Source organism: Delphinus delphis, chromosome 15, assembly GCF_949987515.2.
Source record: "Delphinus delphis chromosome 15, mDelDel1.2, whole genome shotgun sequence".
NCBI classification, from domain to species: Eukaryota; Metazoa; Chordata; class Mammalia; order Artiodactyla; family Delphinidae; genus Delphinus; species Delphinus delphis.
In genome coordinates, this window is record NC_082697.1 from 48,961,445 (window position 1) to 48,977,506 (window position 16,062).

At 44.8% G+C, this 16,062-nt stretch overlaps 1 protein-coding gene across 2 annotated transcripts; it reads left to right on the forward strand.

Moving 5' to 3' along the window:
• Nucleotides 1-1,554: 1,554 nt before the first annotated feature.
• On the forward strand, nucleotides 1,555-15,798 carry HBQ1 (hemoglobin subunit theta 1). 2 transcript variants are annotated; one of them, XM_060031347.1, is made up of 3 exons: nucleotides 1,555-1,689; nucleotides 1,780-1,984; nucleotides 15,437-15,798. In XM_060031347.1, exons 1-3 carry the CDS (start codon nucleotides 1,595-1,597, stop codon nucleotides 15,521-15,523), a joined length of 387 nt encoding a protein of 128 aa, XP_059887330.1. In that variant the 5' UTR covers nucleotides 1,555-1,594; the 3' UTR covers nucleotides 15,524-15,798. The 2 variants fall into 2 exon arrangements, with proteins under 2 accessions (XP_059887330.1, XP_059887329.1); XM_060031346.1 differs by lacking the exon at nucleotides 15,437-15,798 and adding an exon at nucleotides 2,083-2,360.
• The last annotated feature ends 264 nt before the right edge of the window (nucleotides 15,799-16,062 follow it).

Here is a 16,062-nt window from a genome sequence, read left to right on the forward strand (position 1 = left end):
AGAGTTGGTGGACCTCCAGCCTAGGACCTTGGAGCTCTCCCAGGGCTCTTCCCAGAGTTGGGTGGTGGGGAGAACACAGAGATCACACTTCTTCAGAGGCTCACTGAGTACCCCCTCTCCATCAAGTGCCTCCCAAGTACATGCACAGTCTAGAGGAAATTGGGGTGAGCAGTGCCATTGCAGAGCCAGGCAATTTCCTGCATATGCCCCTTTCACCTGGTACACCCCCCAGGACACTCACAGGGTCTAAAGGACTGATTTGGGGGGCCCAGCTCAGGATCCACTGCATCACCCTGAGGCCCACTGACTCACCCCAGTGCAGCAGTGGAGAAGAGAGCCCGGGGGGTGGGGTGGGGGTGTGGGCGCCTGCACTCCGATGTGCTTCCTTCCCATGGAGAATGCCCCTAGTGCCCAGTCCTGGTAGTCGTCCAGCCCTGAGCCCCCGACTGAGAGCAGTGTCCTTTCTTCCCTGGGCCCAAGTGTCATCCTCAGAAAATGCGATGGCAGCTTCCCTGACTCAGTGTGTCATGCTTTTAGCACAGCTGGTGGCACAGTATGAGCTCTGTAAGAGGCAGTCTTCCTTATTTTACTATTAGGAAAAATGAGGGCCTGGGCTAAAAGTGGAAACAACCCAGATGTTCATCAACAGATGAGTGTACAAAATGTGATCTATCTATCCATAAAATGGAATGTTATCCGTCCATAAAAAGCAACGAAGTGTCAATACATGCTACAACATGGATAAACCTTGGAAACGTGCTAAGTGAAAGAAACCAGACACAAAAGACCATATATTGCATGATTCTATTCACATGAAATGTCCAGAATACGCAGATGCACAGAGACAGAAAGACTGGTAATGGCCAGGGGCTGGAGGGCAGGGGTTATGGACTGACGGCTAATGGGGACAGAGTTTCTATTTGGGACGATGAAAACGTTCTGGAACTGGACAGTGGTAATGGCTGCACACACTCTGAATGTAATTAAAGACACTGAATTGTACACCTTAAAATAGCTAAGACAGTAAATTTTATGTTACATGAATTTCAACGCAATTTAAAAAAACAAAAGGATGTATAGTGATGCCTGGCACAGCATGAGTGCTGCATAGGTATTAGCTATTATTTTGGGATATATCCTAGGCACCCATTATAAATGCTCATTGTCAGAAAGGGGCGTCTGTTATGAACCAGGCACAACCTTGGAAAGAAGAAATTGTTACCTTCCTTATATTCCATAAATGAGAAAATAGACTCAGAAAGGTGTCATAATAGACTCGGGAGGGAGGTAGAATAAGCTGACGTTCAATGCCAAAATCCACGCTAAAATTCAGGGCAACCTAATATTAATGATACATACTAAATATTAGTTTCCATAGAGTAAACCTTCAAAAATACGGGCCTCAGGGTCCAGGGCGATTAGGAAGGCCCCAGGTCGGAGCAGACGCTCCGTGGAGCGCTCCGGGCCCCTGGGGCCAGATTCTGCGACCAGAGGCACGGCGAACCCAGGAGGCCAAGGGGACCGCGGGCCGATACGCGCAGGCGCAACCCGGACTTCATCAAGGCTCCGAGCGCGCGGCCGGGCGGGCTCCACGATGGTGCTGGAGGCGGCGGACCGGGCTGCGGTGCGCGCGCTGTGGCTGAAGCTGGGTAGTAACGTCGGCGTCTACACGACCGAGGCCCTGGAGAGGTGCGCACAGGCCCCGGGCTCCCCTGCCTTCAGCCCTCTCGGGAAAGCGTCCTCCTTCCTCCCCAGCCTGACTCGCCGTTCCTCCCGCAGGACCTTCCTGGCCTTCCCTTCCACCAAGACCTACTTCCTCCACCTGGACCTGAGCCCCGGCTCCGCCCAGGTCAGAGCGCACGGCCAGAAAGTGGCCGACGCGCTGACCCTCGCCGTGGACCACCTGGACGACCTGCCCAGCGCCCTGTCGGCTCTGCGTGAGCTGCACGCGCATAAGCTGCGCGTGGACCCCGTCAAGTTCCAGGTGAGCTCGCCGGCGGGGTCTGACCCCTGTCGCCGGGGGAGGGGGCTCCCGTCAGGGAAGGGGGGTGCACCCGCGTGGAAACGACTCCCTCTCCGCAGCTGCTGGTCCACTGCCTGCTGGTGACCCTCGCCCGGCACTACCCCGGAGACTTCAGCCCCTCCCTGCAGGCCTCGCTCAACAAGTTTCTGAGCCACGTGATCTCGGCGCTGGCCCCCAACTGTCACTAAACTGAAAGGGTGGTCGCGTGGGGCTTGTGTTTGAGTAAAGTCCGCGGACAAAGCCTCGGGTGCGCGAGTGTTCTCTCTAGGCGAGCGCGCCCTGGGCCTGACAGGGGGCGGGGGCGCCCCTCCTAAATGAAGTAGGGGTCTGAGGAAGCCCGAGTCTCACACTACCAATTGTCAGATCCCAGCAGGACGCCCCCCGAACCCCGGCAGCCTGAGGCAAGTCTGGACAGCGGGTCCCAAATCCCAAGTGGTAAACCCCGACTAGCCATGCCCTTGGGCGCGACCACTTAGCGGTGCAGACCCGGGGCTTCGGCCACTCGGGAAGGGGTGGCAGGTGGCGGTCATGGTCGCAAGCTGGCGAGGCCGGACCCTCCTCCGGGCTGCCCACTTCGGACACCTCAGATCCACCTAGAAGCGCGCGGCACAGCCTGGGAGAAAATTAGGGACCGGCGCCCCTGCCGGCGCGGACCGGAACTGCGCCGGTAGCCTTGGGGTCAAAGGCACCTTTGCCAGACTCTGGACCTGGTGGAAGGAGGTGGCTCCTGCAGCGGACAGGGCGGACCAGGGAGCCGGCAGAGAGCCCTGCCCACATGCCACACTTCTCAGGAAGCAGACCTCAGAGCGTCTTCCTTTAAAAAATTCGGAGAACTACTCCACTTGCTGCACCTGTCTGTGTATCCCAGTGGGCTCAGCACATCCATTATTCCTTCACTCCCCACTTGACACATGGGGAAACTGTGTGAACAATGGAGGGCATGGGAGTCCCATCCAAGAGTACATGTGTGACATGCACAGACAGAAGTCCCCTCTTATCCTGAGGGATATATTCCAAGACCCCCAGTGGATGCCTGAAACCTCAGTACTGAACCCGAAGCATGCTATGTTTTGTCCCATATGTACACACCTATAGTAAATTTAATTTATAATTAGGTACAGTAAGAGAATAACAGCAATAACTAATAAGACAACGACAACAATGTACTGTAATAAAAGCTATGTGAATGTGGTCTCTCTCTTTCAAAATATCTTGCCGTGCAAATTTGATACCTTTTCCATCTCAATACCAGAGCAGTTACCACGCACTGCAGCTGTAACTTTTGCAGTTTGAAGTGCGACAGCAAAACAGCATGAATTTTTTTCCTTCTTCACAATTTCACAGATAGAAGATTCGTTCTTACCATAGATCTTCGCAACCTCAGCATACGATTTTTTCTTTCCTTATTGTCTGGAACTTTTAGCTTTTATAAAAAAGTTAATTTTTGGCTGTGTTGGCTCTTTGTTGCTGTGTGCGGGCTTTCTCTAGTTGCAGAGAGCGGGGGCTACTCTTCGTTGCGTTACACAGGCTTCTCATTGCGGTGGCTTCTCTTGTTGTGGAGCACAGGCTCTAAGCATGCGGGCTTCAGTAGTTGTGGCGTGCAGGCTCAGTAGTTGTGGCACGCAGGCTCAGTAGCTGTAGCGTGCACAGGCTTAGCTGCTCTGCAGCATGTGGGATCTTCCCCGCCCAGGGCTAGAACCCGTGTCCCCAGCATTGGCAGGCAGATTCTTAACCACTGCGCCACCAGGGAAGCCCTAGCTTTTCATTTAAAGGAAGCACTTGAGGTCTTCTCTTTGGCACATCACTCCTCTTGTGCTTTGAGGCCATTATTAAGTAAAATAAGGGTCACTTTGAACACAAGCACTGAGATGCTGGGACAGTCCATCTGATAACAGAGAGGGCTATTCAGTGACAAATGGGTGGTACACAGCGGACAAAGGGATGGTTCACAGCCCAGGCGAGATGCAGTGCGACACCCGGAGATTTCATCACAATACTAGAATGCACATTTTAAAACTTATGAATTGTTTATTTCTGGAATTTTCCATTTAACATTTTTGGACTTGGGTGGACTGTGGATAACTGAAAGCATGGAAAGTGACACAGTGGATAAGAAGGGAATAGAGGGCTTCCCTGGCAGCAAAGTGATTAAGAATCCACCTGCCAATGCAGGGGACACGGGTTGTTTGAGCCCTGGTCTGGGAAGATCCCACATGCCTCGGAGCAACTAAGCCCGTGCGCCACAACTACTGAGCCTGCGCGCTAGAGCCCACGAACCACAACTACTGAGTCCACGTGCCACAACTACTGAAGCCCGCACACCTAGAGCCCATGCTCCGCAACAAGAAGCCGCCACAATGAGAAGCCCGCGCACTGCAACGAAGAGTAGCCCCTGCTCACTGCAACTAGAGAAAGCCCGTGTGCAGCAAGGAAGACCCAACACAGCAAAAAATTAATTTAAAAAAAAAATAAAAAGGGAATAGACATACCACACACACACACAGATGCAAACACCCACAGGCAGAACAGCCCCACAGAGACATGTGACAAGGTAGCATGTAATGTAAGTCTTCCAGGTCCTTCTAGGCACATTTGCAGAGATTTTCTTTTTTTTCTTTTGGCCGTGCAGTACAGCATGTGGGATATTAGTTCCTCAACCAGGGATTGAACTCATGCTTCCTGCAGTGGAAGAACAGAGTCTTAACCACTGGACCATCAGGGAAGTTCCTTGGAGAGATTTTCTTAAGAAATGGTATCCTCAAAGTGTCACTGGAAAAAATGAACACACTGGATGATATAAAGAGCAAAAACTTGGTATGGGAGGAAAAGACACCATAAACAGAGTTAAAAGAGGAACTGGGAGAAAAATATTTGCCACAAATAGCAAAGGGTTATTATTTTTTTCTTTACAAGATCCAAATTCTTCTTTCCCACCCCCTCAACTTTTTTTTTTTTTTTTTTAAACACCAGTCAACCCAATAGAAAAATAAGCCAAAGGACAAACAGGCAACTCATAGTATACCAATGACCAAGAGACATTTGCAAAGATACATAAAGACATGCAAATTAAAATGCTCATTAACAAGACACCTGTCATGGAAATATTTAAAAAGGCAAGATCAAATACACTCCTGGTGGAAGTTTTAGTATAACCTCTTGGGAGGGTAATTCAGTTGTATACAGTTGTGGGCTGGTAAATATTTAAATAACTGGCACTCAGAAAGAACGGAATGGGAACTGATTTGTAGCATATGCCAATTTCCGTGATGTAACTACTGCCATCATGGTTGATTCAGGCTATCAAACAGGTTATCACTGAATGGGAAATGAGGAAGAGCTATATAGGGACTTCCCTGGTGGACCAGTGGTTAAAACTTTGTGCTTCCACTGCAGTGGGGTGCCGGTTCAATCCCTGGTCAAGGAAGTAAGATCCCACATGCTGCATGGCTTGGCAAAAAAAAAAAAAAAAAGAGTGATTCGGTTTCACCTTTAAAAAAAAAAAAAAAAGGAAGATGTATAGTAACTGCCATTGTGTCATATTTCCACTGTCCAGATACAAGAGATGTAAACATAGATGACAGTAAACTGTAGTAACATAATTAGGAAGTAATTGGCTTTCAGTATTTATTACCTGTTTTTCACATGACCTATTTAATTGTAAATTACTATAACTTAATTTTTAATAGTGGTTGTGTTTAACAACAAGCTCTCAAAATTCCTACAACTTAACCTGAGCCAATACAAGCAGGTTCCAGCACACCGCTGGCTGTATCCTTTATTTATTTTTTTAAAAATATTAAATTTCTTTTGGACTTCCCTGGTGGCACAGTGGTTAAGAATCCGACTGCCAATGCAGGGTACACGGGTTCAAGCCCTGGTCTGGGAAGATCGCACATGCTGCAGAGCAACTAAGCCCATGCGCCACAACTACTGAGCCTGTGCTCTAGAGGCCGCGAGCCATAACTGTTGAACCCATGTGCCGCTACTGAAGGCCATGCGCCTAGAGTTCATGCCCCACAAAAAAGAGAAGCCACCGCAATGAAAAGCCCGCACACTGCAACAGAGAGTAGCCCCCACTCACCACAACTAGAGAAAGCCCGCGCGCAGCAACAAAGACCCAACACAGCCAAAAATAAAATAAAAAATAATAAATTTACAAAAAAATATATATTAAATTTCTTTTATTTCTTTACCTAGGAATAAATCTACATCAAATATCAGTATATAGGGACTTCCCTGGTGGTTCAGTGGTAAAGAATCCACCTTCCAATGCAGGGGACGCAGGTTTGATCCCTGGGCGGGGAACTAAGATCCCACATGCCATGGGGCAACTAAGTCCACACACTGCAACTACCGAGCTCGCATGCGCCTCAATTAGAGAAGAGAAAACCCTCACAGCACTAGAGAGAAGCCTGTGCGCTACAATGAAAGATCCCGCATGCCTCAATGAAGATCCTGTGTGCCACAACTAAGATCTGACACAGAAAAAAAAAAAAATCAGTATATAATTTATCATTATCACAAAAAGTTATTCTGGAATAAGAGGGAAAGACAATCTCAAAATTCACCCATCATCAGGATGTTCCAATGACCAAATCAACCTCATGTTCACCTTGTTCATCTACAGAACTCATTAATATAACCAAATTTGCCTCACAACTACATATATATATATACATATTTTGGTAGGCCCTTCTTAGTTATCTATCTATATTTATTTATTTTTGGCTGTATTGGGTTTTTGCTGCTGTGCACGGGCTTTCTCTAGTTGTGGCAAGCAGGGGCTACTCTTCGCTGCAGTGCCGGGCTTCTCATTGTGGTGGCTTCTCCTGTTGTGGAGCACGGGCTCTAGGTGTGCAGGCTTCAGTATTTGTGGCACTCGGGCTCTGGAGCACAGGCTCAGTAGTTGTGGCACATGGGCTTAGTTGCTCCACGGCATGTGGGATCTTCCCGGACCAGGGATCGATGCCGTGTCCCCTGCAATGGCAGGTGGATTCTTTTTTTTTTTTAATGTGGACCATTTTTTTTAGTCTTTATTGAATTTGTTACAATATTGCATCTGTTTTATGTTTTGGTTTTTTGGCCACGAGGCATGTGGGATCTTAGGTCCCTGACCAGGCATCGAATCCGCACCCCCTGCATTGGAAGACAAAGTCTTAACCACTGGACCACCACGGAAGTCCCGGTTATTTATTTTAAATACAGCAGTGTGTACATGTCAATCCCAAACTCCCAATCTATCCCCCCACCACCAACCTTACCACTGGTAACCATGTTCTCTAAGTCTGTGAGTCTGCTTCTGTTTTGTAAGTTTATTTGTATCATTTTAAGATTCCGCACATAAGCGATATCATATGACATTTGTCTTTCTCTGTCTGATTTACTTCACTTAGTACGATAACCTCCAGGTCCATCCATGTTGTTGCTAATAGCATTATTTCATTCTTTTTAATAGCTGAGTAATATTCCATTGTATATAGGTACCACATCTTCTTTAACCATTCATCTTTTGATGGACATTTAGGATGCTTCCATGTCTTGGCTATTGTGAATTGTGCTGCTATGAACACTGGGGTACATGTATACTTTCGAACCAAGTGTTTCTCCAGATATATGCCCAGGAGTGGGACTGCTGGATCATATGGTAGCTCTACTTTTAGTTTTTCAAGGAACCTCCATAGCGGCTGCACCATCTTACATTCCCACCAACAGTGTAAAGTTCCCTTCTCTCCACACTCTCTCCAGGATTTACTGTTTGTAGATTTTTTGGTGATGGCCATTCTGACTGGTGTGAAGTGATATCTCATTGTAGTTTTCATTTGCATTTCTACAATAATTAGCGATTTTGAACACCTTTTCATGTGCCTCTTGGCCATCTGTATGGCCAAGAGAAATGTCTATTTAGGTCTTCTGTCAATTTTTTTTTTTTTTTTTGCGGTACGCGAGCCTCTCACTGTTGTGGCCTCTCCCGTTGTGGAGCACAGGCTCCGGACGCACAGGCTCAGTGGCCATGGCTCACAGGCCCAGCCGCTCCGTGGCATGTGGGATCTTCCCGGACCCGGGCACGAACCCGTGTCCCCTGCATCGGCAGGCGGACTCTCAACCACTGAGCCACCAGGGAAGCCTGGCTTGTTTGTTTTTATGATATTGAACCACATGAGCTGTTTGTAAATTAGAAGACTAATCCTTTGTCGGTATAAATAATCCCCAACTCATTCTATGAGGCCACCATCATCCTAATATGAAAACCAGACAAAGATACCACAAAAAAAGAAAATTACAGGCCAATATCACTGATGAACATAGATGCAAAAATCCTCAACAAAATATTCGCAATCCAAATCCAACAATACACTGAAAGGATCATACACGATCAAGTGGCGTTTATCCCAGGGATGCAAGGATTTTTCAGTATCCACAAATCAATCAGTATAACACACCACATCAACAAACTGAAGAATAAAAACCATATGATCATCTCACTAGATGCAGAAAAAGCTTTTGATAAAATTCAACACCCATTTATGATAAAAACTCTCCAGAAAGTGGGCAAAAAAGGTACTCACCTCAACATAATAAAGGCCATTTATGACAAACCCACAGCTAACATCACACTCAACAGTGAAAAGCTGAAAGCGTTTCCTCTAAGATCAGGAACAAGACAAGCAGGATGTCCACTCTCACCACTTTTATTCAACATAGTTTTGGAAGTCCTAGCCGCAGCAACCAGAAGAAAAAGAAATAAAAGGAATCCCAACTGGAAGAGAAGAAGTAAAATTGTTATTGTTTGCAGGCAACATGATACTATACATAGAAAATCCTAAAGATACCACCAGAAAACTACTAGAGCTCATCGATGAATTCGGTAAAGTGGCAGGATACAAAATTAATACACAGAAATCTGTTGCATTTCTATACACTAACAACAAAATATCAGAAAGAGAATTAAAGAAACAATCCATTTACCATTGCATCAAAAAGAATAAAATACCTAGGAATAAACCCTACCTAAGGAGACAAGACCTGTACTCTGGAAACTATAAGACACTGATGAAAGAAATCGAAGACTATGCAAACAGATGGAAAGATATATCATGTTCTTGGACTGGAAGAATCAATACTGTCAAAATGAATATACTACCCAAGGCAATCTACTATCAAATTATCAATGGCATTTTTTACAGAACTAGAACAAAGAAATCTTAAAATTTGTATGGAGACACTAAAGACCCCAAATAGCCAAAGCAATCTTGAGAAAGAAAAACAGAGCTGGAGGAATCAGGCTCCCTGACTTCAGACTATCCTACAAAGCTATAGTCATCAAAACAGTATGGTACCAGCACAAAAAGAAATACAGATCAATGGAACAGGACAGAAAGCCCAAGATAAACCCACCTACCTGTGGGCACCTAATCTATGACAAAGGAGGCAAGAATATACAATGGAGAAAAGACAGTCTCTTCAGTAAATGGTGCTGGGAAAACTGGACAGCTACACGTCAAAGAATGAAGTTAGAACACTCTCTAACACTATATGCAAAAATGAACTCAAAATGGATTAAAGACCTAAACGTAAGGCTAGATACTATAAAACTATTAGAGAAAAACATAGGCAGAACACTCTGACATAAATTGCAGCAATATCTTTTTCAATCCATCTCCCAGAGTAATGGAAATTAAAACAAAAATAAACAAATGGGACCTAATTAAACTCAAAAGCTTTCGCAAAGAAAACCATAAACAAAATGAAAAGACAACCCACGGAATGGTAGAAAATATCTGCAAATGATAGTTGTATCCTTTAAATCCAAAAAGTGCAAATTCTCTAGGCCTGCGGTCCTGATTCTGGGATTTATCCTGCAGAAAACAGGCACACACATGAAGATGTATGCACAGTGACGTTCTTTGCAGATCTGTTTATCAGAGCAGAGAAATAAAAAGAAAATAAGAAAAAAATATGGTGCACAACCAACACATTCATCAATAGGAGAAAAGTTTAAAAATTATGGTATATGACACCATAAAACTAGAAGAGAACAAAGGCAAAACATTCTCTGACATAAATCATGCCAATGTTTTCTTAGGTCAGTCTCCCAAGGCAATAGAAATAAAGGGAAAAATAAACAAATGGAACCTAATCAAACTTACAAGCTTTTGTACAGCAAAGGAAACCATAAACAACGAAAAGACAACCTACGGACCAGGAAAAAACATTTGCAAATGATGTGACTAACAACAGCTTAATTTCCAAAATGTACAAACAGCTCATACAACTCAATAACAAAAAAACTAACAACCCAATCAAAAAATAGGCAAAAGACCTAAATAGACATTTCTCTTTTGATGGCCAGATGGCCAACAGGCACATGAAAAGATACTCAAAATCTCGAATTAGAGAAATGCAAATCAAAACTACAATGAGGTATCACCTCACACCAGTTAGAATGGCCATTATAAAAAAGTCTAAAAATAACATGCGAATTCCCTGGCGGTGAGGTGGTTAGTACTCAGTGTTTTCACTGCTGTGGCCCGGGTTCAATCCCTGGTCAGGGATCATCCCAAGAGCCGCGAGGTATGGAGAAAAAAAAAAGAAAAAAGCCTATAAATAACATATGCTGGAGAGGATGCGGAGAAAAGGAAACCCTCTTACACTGTTGGTGGGAATGTAAATTGGTGCAGCCACTGTGGAAAACAGTCTAGAGGTTCCTAAAAAAACTAAAAATAGAGTTTCCATATGAACCAGCAATCCCGCTCCTGGGCATATATCTGGACAATACTATAATTCAAAAAGATAAATGAACACCAATGTTCATAGCAGCACTATTTACAACAGCCGAGACACAGAAACAACCTAAATGTCCATCAACAGAGGAATGGATAAAGATGATGTGGTACATATATACAATGGAATATTACTCAACTATAAAAAAAAATGAAATAATGCCATTTGCAGCAACCTGGATGGACCTAGAGATTATACTAAGTGAAGTAAATCAGAAAGAGAAAGACAAATGCCATATAATATCACTTATATGTGGATTTGAAAATATGACACAAATAACTTATCTGTGAAAGAAAAACAGATGCACAGACATAGAAAACAAACTTATAGTTACCAAAGGGGAAAGCAGGGATGGGGGAGGGATGGATTGGGAGTTTGGGGTTAGTAGATGCAAACTACTATATACAGGATGGATAAACAATAAGGACCTACTGCATAGCACAGGGAATTACATTCAATATCCTGTTAAACCATAATGGAAAAGAATATGAAAAAAATGTATATGTACACATAACTAAGTCACTTTGTCGTATAGTAGAAATCAACATGTAAGTCAACTATACTTCAATAAAGTAAATTTTAAAAAAAATTATGGTAGAGGCACACAGGGAGGTCAGCCTCTGGGCACAAACAGTGAACAATGCCAAAACGATCATGGAACAAAATACACAGCAGGTCACTGTAGAGAATAAATCCAGGTTCATATTGACATAATCACAAGAAAACTGAAAACAACACACACTAAGTGATGGCAGCAGTTCATGGGCGTGGGACTAGGAAGGCAGAGAAGACAGCTGTCAGTATACCTGATCTAATCCCAGAAAAGGAAAGTGGTGGCGGTATGAGTGATTATTCATTTATGTGTATGTGTTTCGCCCTTTCACAATTAATTTGCAGAAAACCTTGCCCTGAGCATTTGTAGCAAAAATTCTATGCACAAACATAATTTTCCTTGGGGGATTTTTATAGAAGTGGAATTTCTGGTATGCCCATTGCTATGGCTTTTTGATAAAATTTCCAAAACTGCCCTCCTGAGTTTCGTGAGCAGGAGGCGAGAGCCTGCACCCCCCACCCCGCAGCCCTCATTTAGCTCATTACTTGTGAAGGTGAACGCTGCTTGCTCCATCTTGACTTCTCTGTAGAATCACCCACTTTCCCAGGGTGGTGTTTGTTCTTTGTCAGGTCTGTGGACCTGACGCCTTTGCCCATTTTTTTCTGTCTTTCTTGGGGGGAGTCTCTCCTCGAAATATACCCAACCCTTCCTTCAGGCCTCTGGGCCCTGTCATGCTCCAAGGCTTTGCCTGCTCAGTGCTGCCATTTCCAACCTGGCAAGAAAAGAGGCTACAGCTTTATTTATGACAATTTAAAATACTGGATAAGATGCCTTTCATCTTCTCAACAGTACAAAGGGCAAGCAAGATGATAAGGAATTTTCAGACCAAAAACCAAGTAAATGTGAGAATTCAGAAATGTCACAGCACCTATACCACCTGCGTTCTGATGTACTTGCTGAAACTAGCAAACTTGAGCTGGGATTTTTTTTCCTTACAGGCTCATAGGTTAAAAGGGCCAGTATAAGGTGACGTACCCAAAAGGTGACTCCTCCCCATAAACATGGGGCCCTAAAAGGATACCCCACTGGGTATCCTTTCCCCAAACACAGGGACTAGGAAAAACGAGCAAAGAAAGAAAAAAAAAAGCAAAAACAAAAAAACCCTTAAGTTCAGCAGAAAAGGGAAAACAATGCCCTGATAAATTGAAATCACATGCTGATACCTGTGGCTTTGCAGACCAAGTTCATATCACCAGAGGGGTCCTCCCCTTAACCAAAATCCCCAGGCTGTGAATTTTGTGTAAAATGATCCTGGACTCCCTCATCGACCCCTGGCAAACAAATCCTCCCTTGAAGAAATCACCATAGGCCACAAAGGGCCAGGACTAGCAAACTCACCAGGCACAGGGGGAAAGAAGACATCGTGCGTGAAAGCCAGCAGATACATGAGTCAGCAGAATGGACCTGCCGAAGTGTCAGATTCAATTACAACTTTGCTTGTTCAGAAAATTAAAGACAAGATTTCAAATATCTGCAGGGAACCATAAAATATAATAAGTCACACAGCACATGTGAAAAAGAACTTTTAGAAATGAAAAATATAACCATCAAAAATTAAAATGGGGCTTCCCTGGTGGCACAGTGGTTGAGAGTCCGCCTGCCGATGCAGGGGACACGGCTTCGTGCCCTGGTCCGGGAAGATCCCACATGCATCGGAGCGGCTGGGCCCGTGAGCCATGGCCGCTGAGCCTGCGCGTCTGGAGCCTGTGCTCCGTAACGGGAGAGGCCACAACAGTGAGAGGCTCGCGTACCGCAAAAAAAAAAAAAAAAAAAAAAAAAAAAAAAAAATGCAATGGATAACCTTAACAAAACACAGTCATAGAATTAGTGAACTTAAAAATTAAGTCAAAATCAATTATCAAGACCGTAAGACCCTGCACAACACCAAGCAGGAGCTCTTCCTTTTTTAAAATTTTTAATACTTATTTGGCTGCACCGGGTCTTCGTTGCAGCACGCAGGCTCTTAGTTGTGGCATACAGGATCTAGTTCCCTGACCAAGGATAGAACCCATTGCCCCTGCACTAGGAGCTCAGAGTCTTAACCTCTGGACCACCAGGGAAGTAGCTTCCCAGCTCTTCCCTGAATGTCATGCCTCGGGTGCCTCACTTGCCCCACCCTGTCCTGACTCTACTGAAGGATATATTTCAGGAGAAGTCTGAACTGTAAGAAGAGTGAATAACAAAAACACTGATAAATACAAACATTGATTGTATGTAGTTGTAATGTCTATGGAGTTAAGAAAAAAAAAACACCAAAAAGCCCTATACAGACGCGGAACACGCGCCGATACTAAGCAAGAAGGGGTTCAGAGCCCTCAAGTCCTCTTAAGTGCTTGTACCATCTGTCATGCAAACAATGTCTTCATTAACTTTAGACTCAGTTTCCTATTGCTGGTATAACAAAAACTCAGTGACTTAAAACAACGCAAGTTTATTCTCTTACAGTTCTAGAGAGCAGACAATCAAAATCAGTTTCTCTACGCTGAAATCAAGATGTCCGCAGGCCATGCCCCTCGAGAGGCTTTGGGGGAAAATCCTCTCAGCTTTTCAGCTTCTACAATTGCATTCCTTGGTTCTTGGACACTTCCTCCAGTTTTAAAGCCAGGAGCACCCAGCCTTCTTTGGTGGCCAAATCTCCATCTCCCATTTGTGATTGCATTAGGACTACCTGGATAATCCAGAATCACCTCCATCTCATAATCTTTCACTTAATCACATCTTCAAAATCCCCTTGCCATATAAAGGAATATTCACAGGTCCCAGGGATTAAGACCTGTATATATTTGGAGGCTATCATTCAGCCAACCACAACATATCAAGTATGCATGTTGTAAAATTCTAGGGGAAGAATAGAAAGAATAGAAATAGAGTATATGACTTCCAATCTAACAGAGTGAAAAACACTGTTAAAATAAAACAATCCCCCCAAAAAGGGGCAAAAATGGAAAGAGAATGGGTATGACAAATGGAAAGCCCCCCACAAAAGACAGTGTCAACAAAACCAAGAACATTGTTAACTACACCGACTATGACTTAACTAATCCAAAGGATAAAGATCCGACAAAGGACTTTCAGACCAAAGGCACAAATAGAGTAAAAACAAGTGTCACTAATAACAATGATGGAGACAGACTCTAGAGTGGAGCCTGTAACCCCACCTCTTGGTGTTCTCCCCCTGTGCTGTCACCTCCCTTTGAGTGTGGCTTTGCTTTTTGTTTATTTGAAATTTATTTTATTGGAGTATAGTTGATTTACAACGTTGTGTTAGTTTCTGGTGTACAGCAGTGACTCAGTTATACATACATATAATAGTTTGCATTTACTAACCCCAAACTCCCAATCCATCCCTCCCCCAAGCTTTTTATTTTTAATATGGTGAAATACACATAACATTTACCATTTCAACCATTTTAAAGTGTACAATTCAGTGGTGCTTAGTACATTCACAATGGTGTGCAATCATCACCTCTATCTAGTTCCAGAACTTTCTCATCCTCTGAAAGAAAACCCTGTGTCCATTACCAGTCACCCTCCATGCCTCTCCCCCCTCAGCCCCTGAAAGTCACTCACCTACTGTCTGTGTGAATTTACTGATCCTGGACTTTTCATGGAAATGGATACAGTACATGGTCTTTTGTGTCCAGCTTGTTACCCAGCATAAGGTTTTCAAGGCTCATTCATGTTAGACATGCATCAGAATTCCAGTCCCTTTTAGGCCGAGCAATATCTCATTGTAGGAACAGACATTTTGGGTTTTGTTTGCCCCTGTATCTGTTACATATGGGTTGTTTCCACCTTCTGGCTACTGTGAATACCATAAACACGCTTGTACAAGGATTTCTGAGTCTCTTTCAGCTCTCCCAAGTGTGTCTCAAGGAGTGGACCTCTGCTGGGCTCTGTGGTAACTGTTCCCCACACCCTCTCCAGCACTTGCTGTCTCCATGTCTCTCTTGCCCGCGCTCCCCCACCCCCACCCCCACCCCCACCCCCCGACCACTTGTCTTGTTTTTAACCCACAGGATTTGGGGCGGGAATGGGAAGGCACTCCCAGGACTGAGGTGCTGCCTGTCTGGCTAGGAGACCCTCTCCCTCACCCGCTGCCCTGAGCCACCCTGTGCAGGGCCTCCTGCCAAAGCTGGAAAGCCGCTGACTGCTGCCACGACCAGGTGAGCTGGGGAGGACCCTTCCCCAGTACAGCCTCAGATGACAGCCCTTGCAGCTCTGGGAACCCTGATGCTAAGAAGCGGTGGGACAATAAATGTGTGTTGTTTGTGGTAAGTGATTTTCAAAGAGAGCAGAGACCTCTGACAGGGATTGTGGGGGAAGATGGGGGCTCCCAGGAGCTGGAGATGTCCTATCTCTGGACCTGGGTGCACATGCAGGGCCTGCTCCTCATTCTCTAAACAAAGTGTTTTGTGCTTTCTTCTGTACAGAGCCTGGGCCTGGCCTGGGGCTGACTGGCCTGGATTCCCAGGCAGGCTGAACTTCGGTGGGGCTCCAAAGGAGGCACTAGCAGCTTCAGAAGGAGGCCCGGGACAATACAATACTGTATTATAATATATCACATTATTATGTAATTATAAGCATCATACTTTATATACAATGATACTGTGTTATATGTTTGAAGTTGCTGAGTAGAGGTTAA

What these genes read in the sequence shown, in the direction of transcription:
- HBQ1 (XM_060031346.1), top strand. Translation starts at nt 1,595, where the DNA reads ATGGTGCTGGAGGCGGCGGACCGGGCTGCGGTGCGCGCGCTGTGGCTG. An exon ending in ACGACCGAGGCCCTGGAGAG is followed by an intron (nt 1,690 to 1,779) that starts GTGCGCACAGGC and finishes TTCCTCCCGCAG; the next exon opens with GACCTTCCTGGCCTTCCCTT. An exon ending in TGGACCCCGTCAAGTTCCAG is followed by an intron (nt 1,985 to 2,082) that starts GTGAGCTCGCCG and finishes CCCTCTCCGCAG; the next exon opens with CTGCTGGTCCACTGCCTGCT.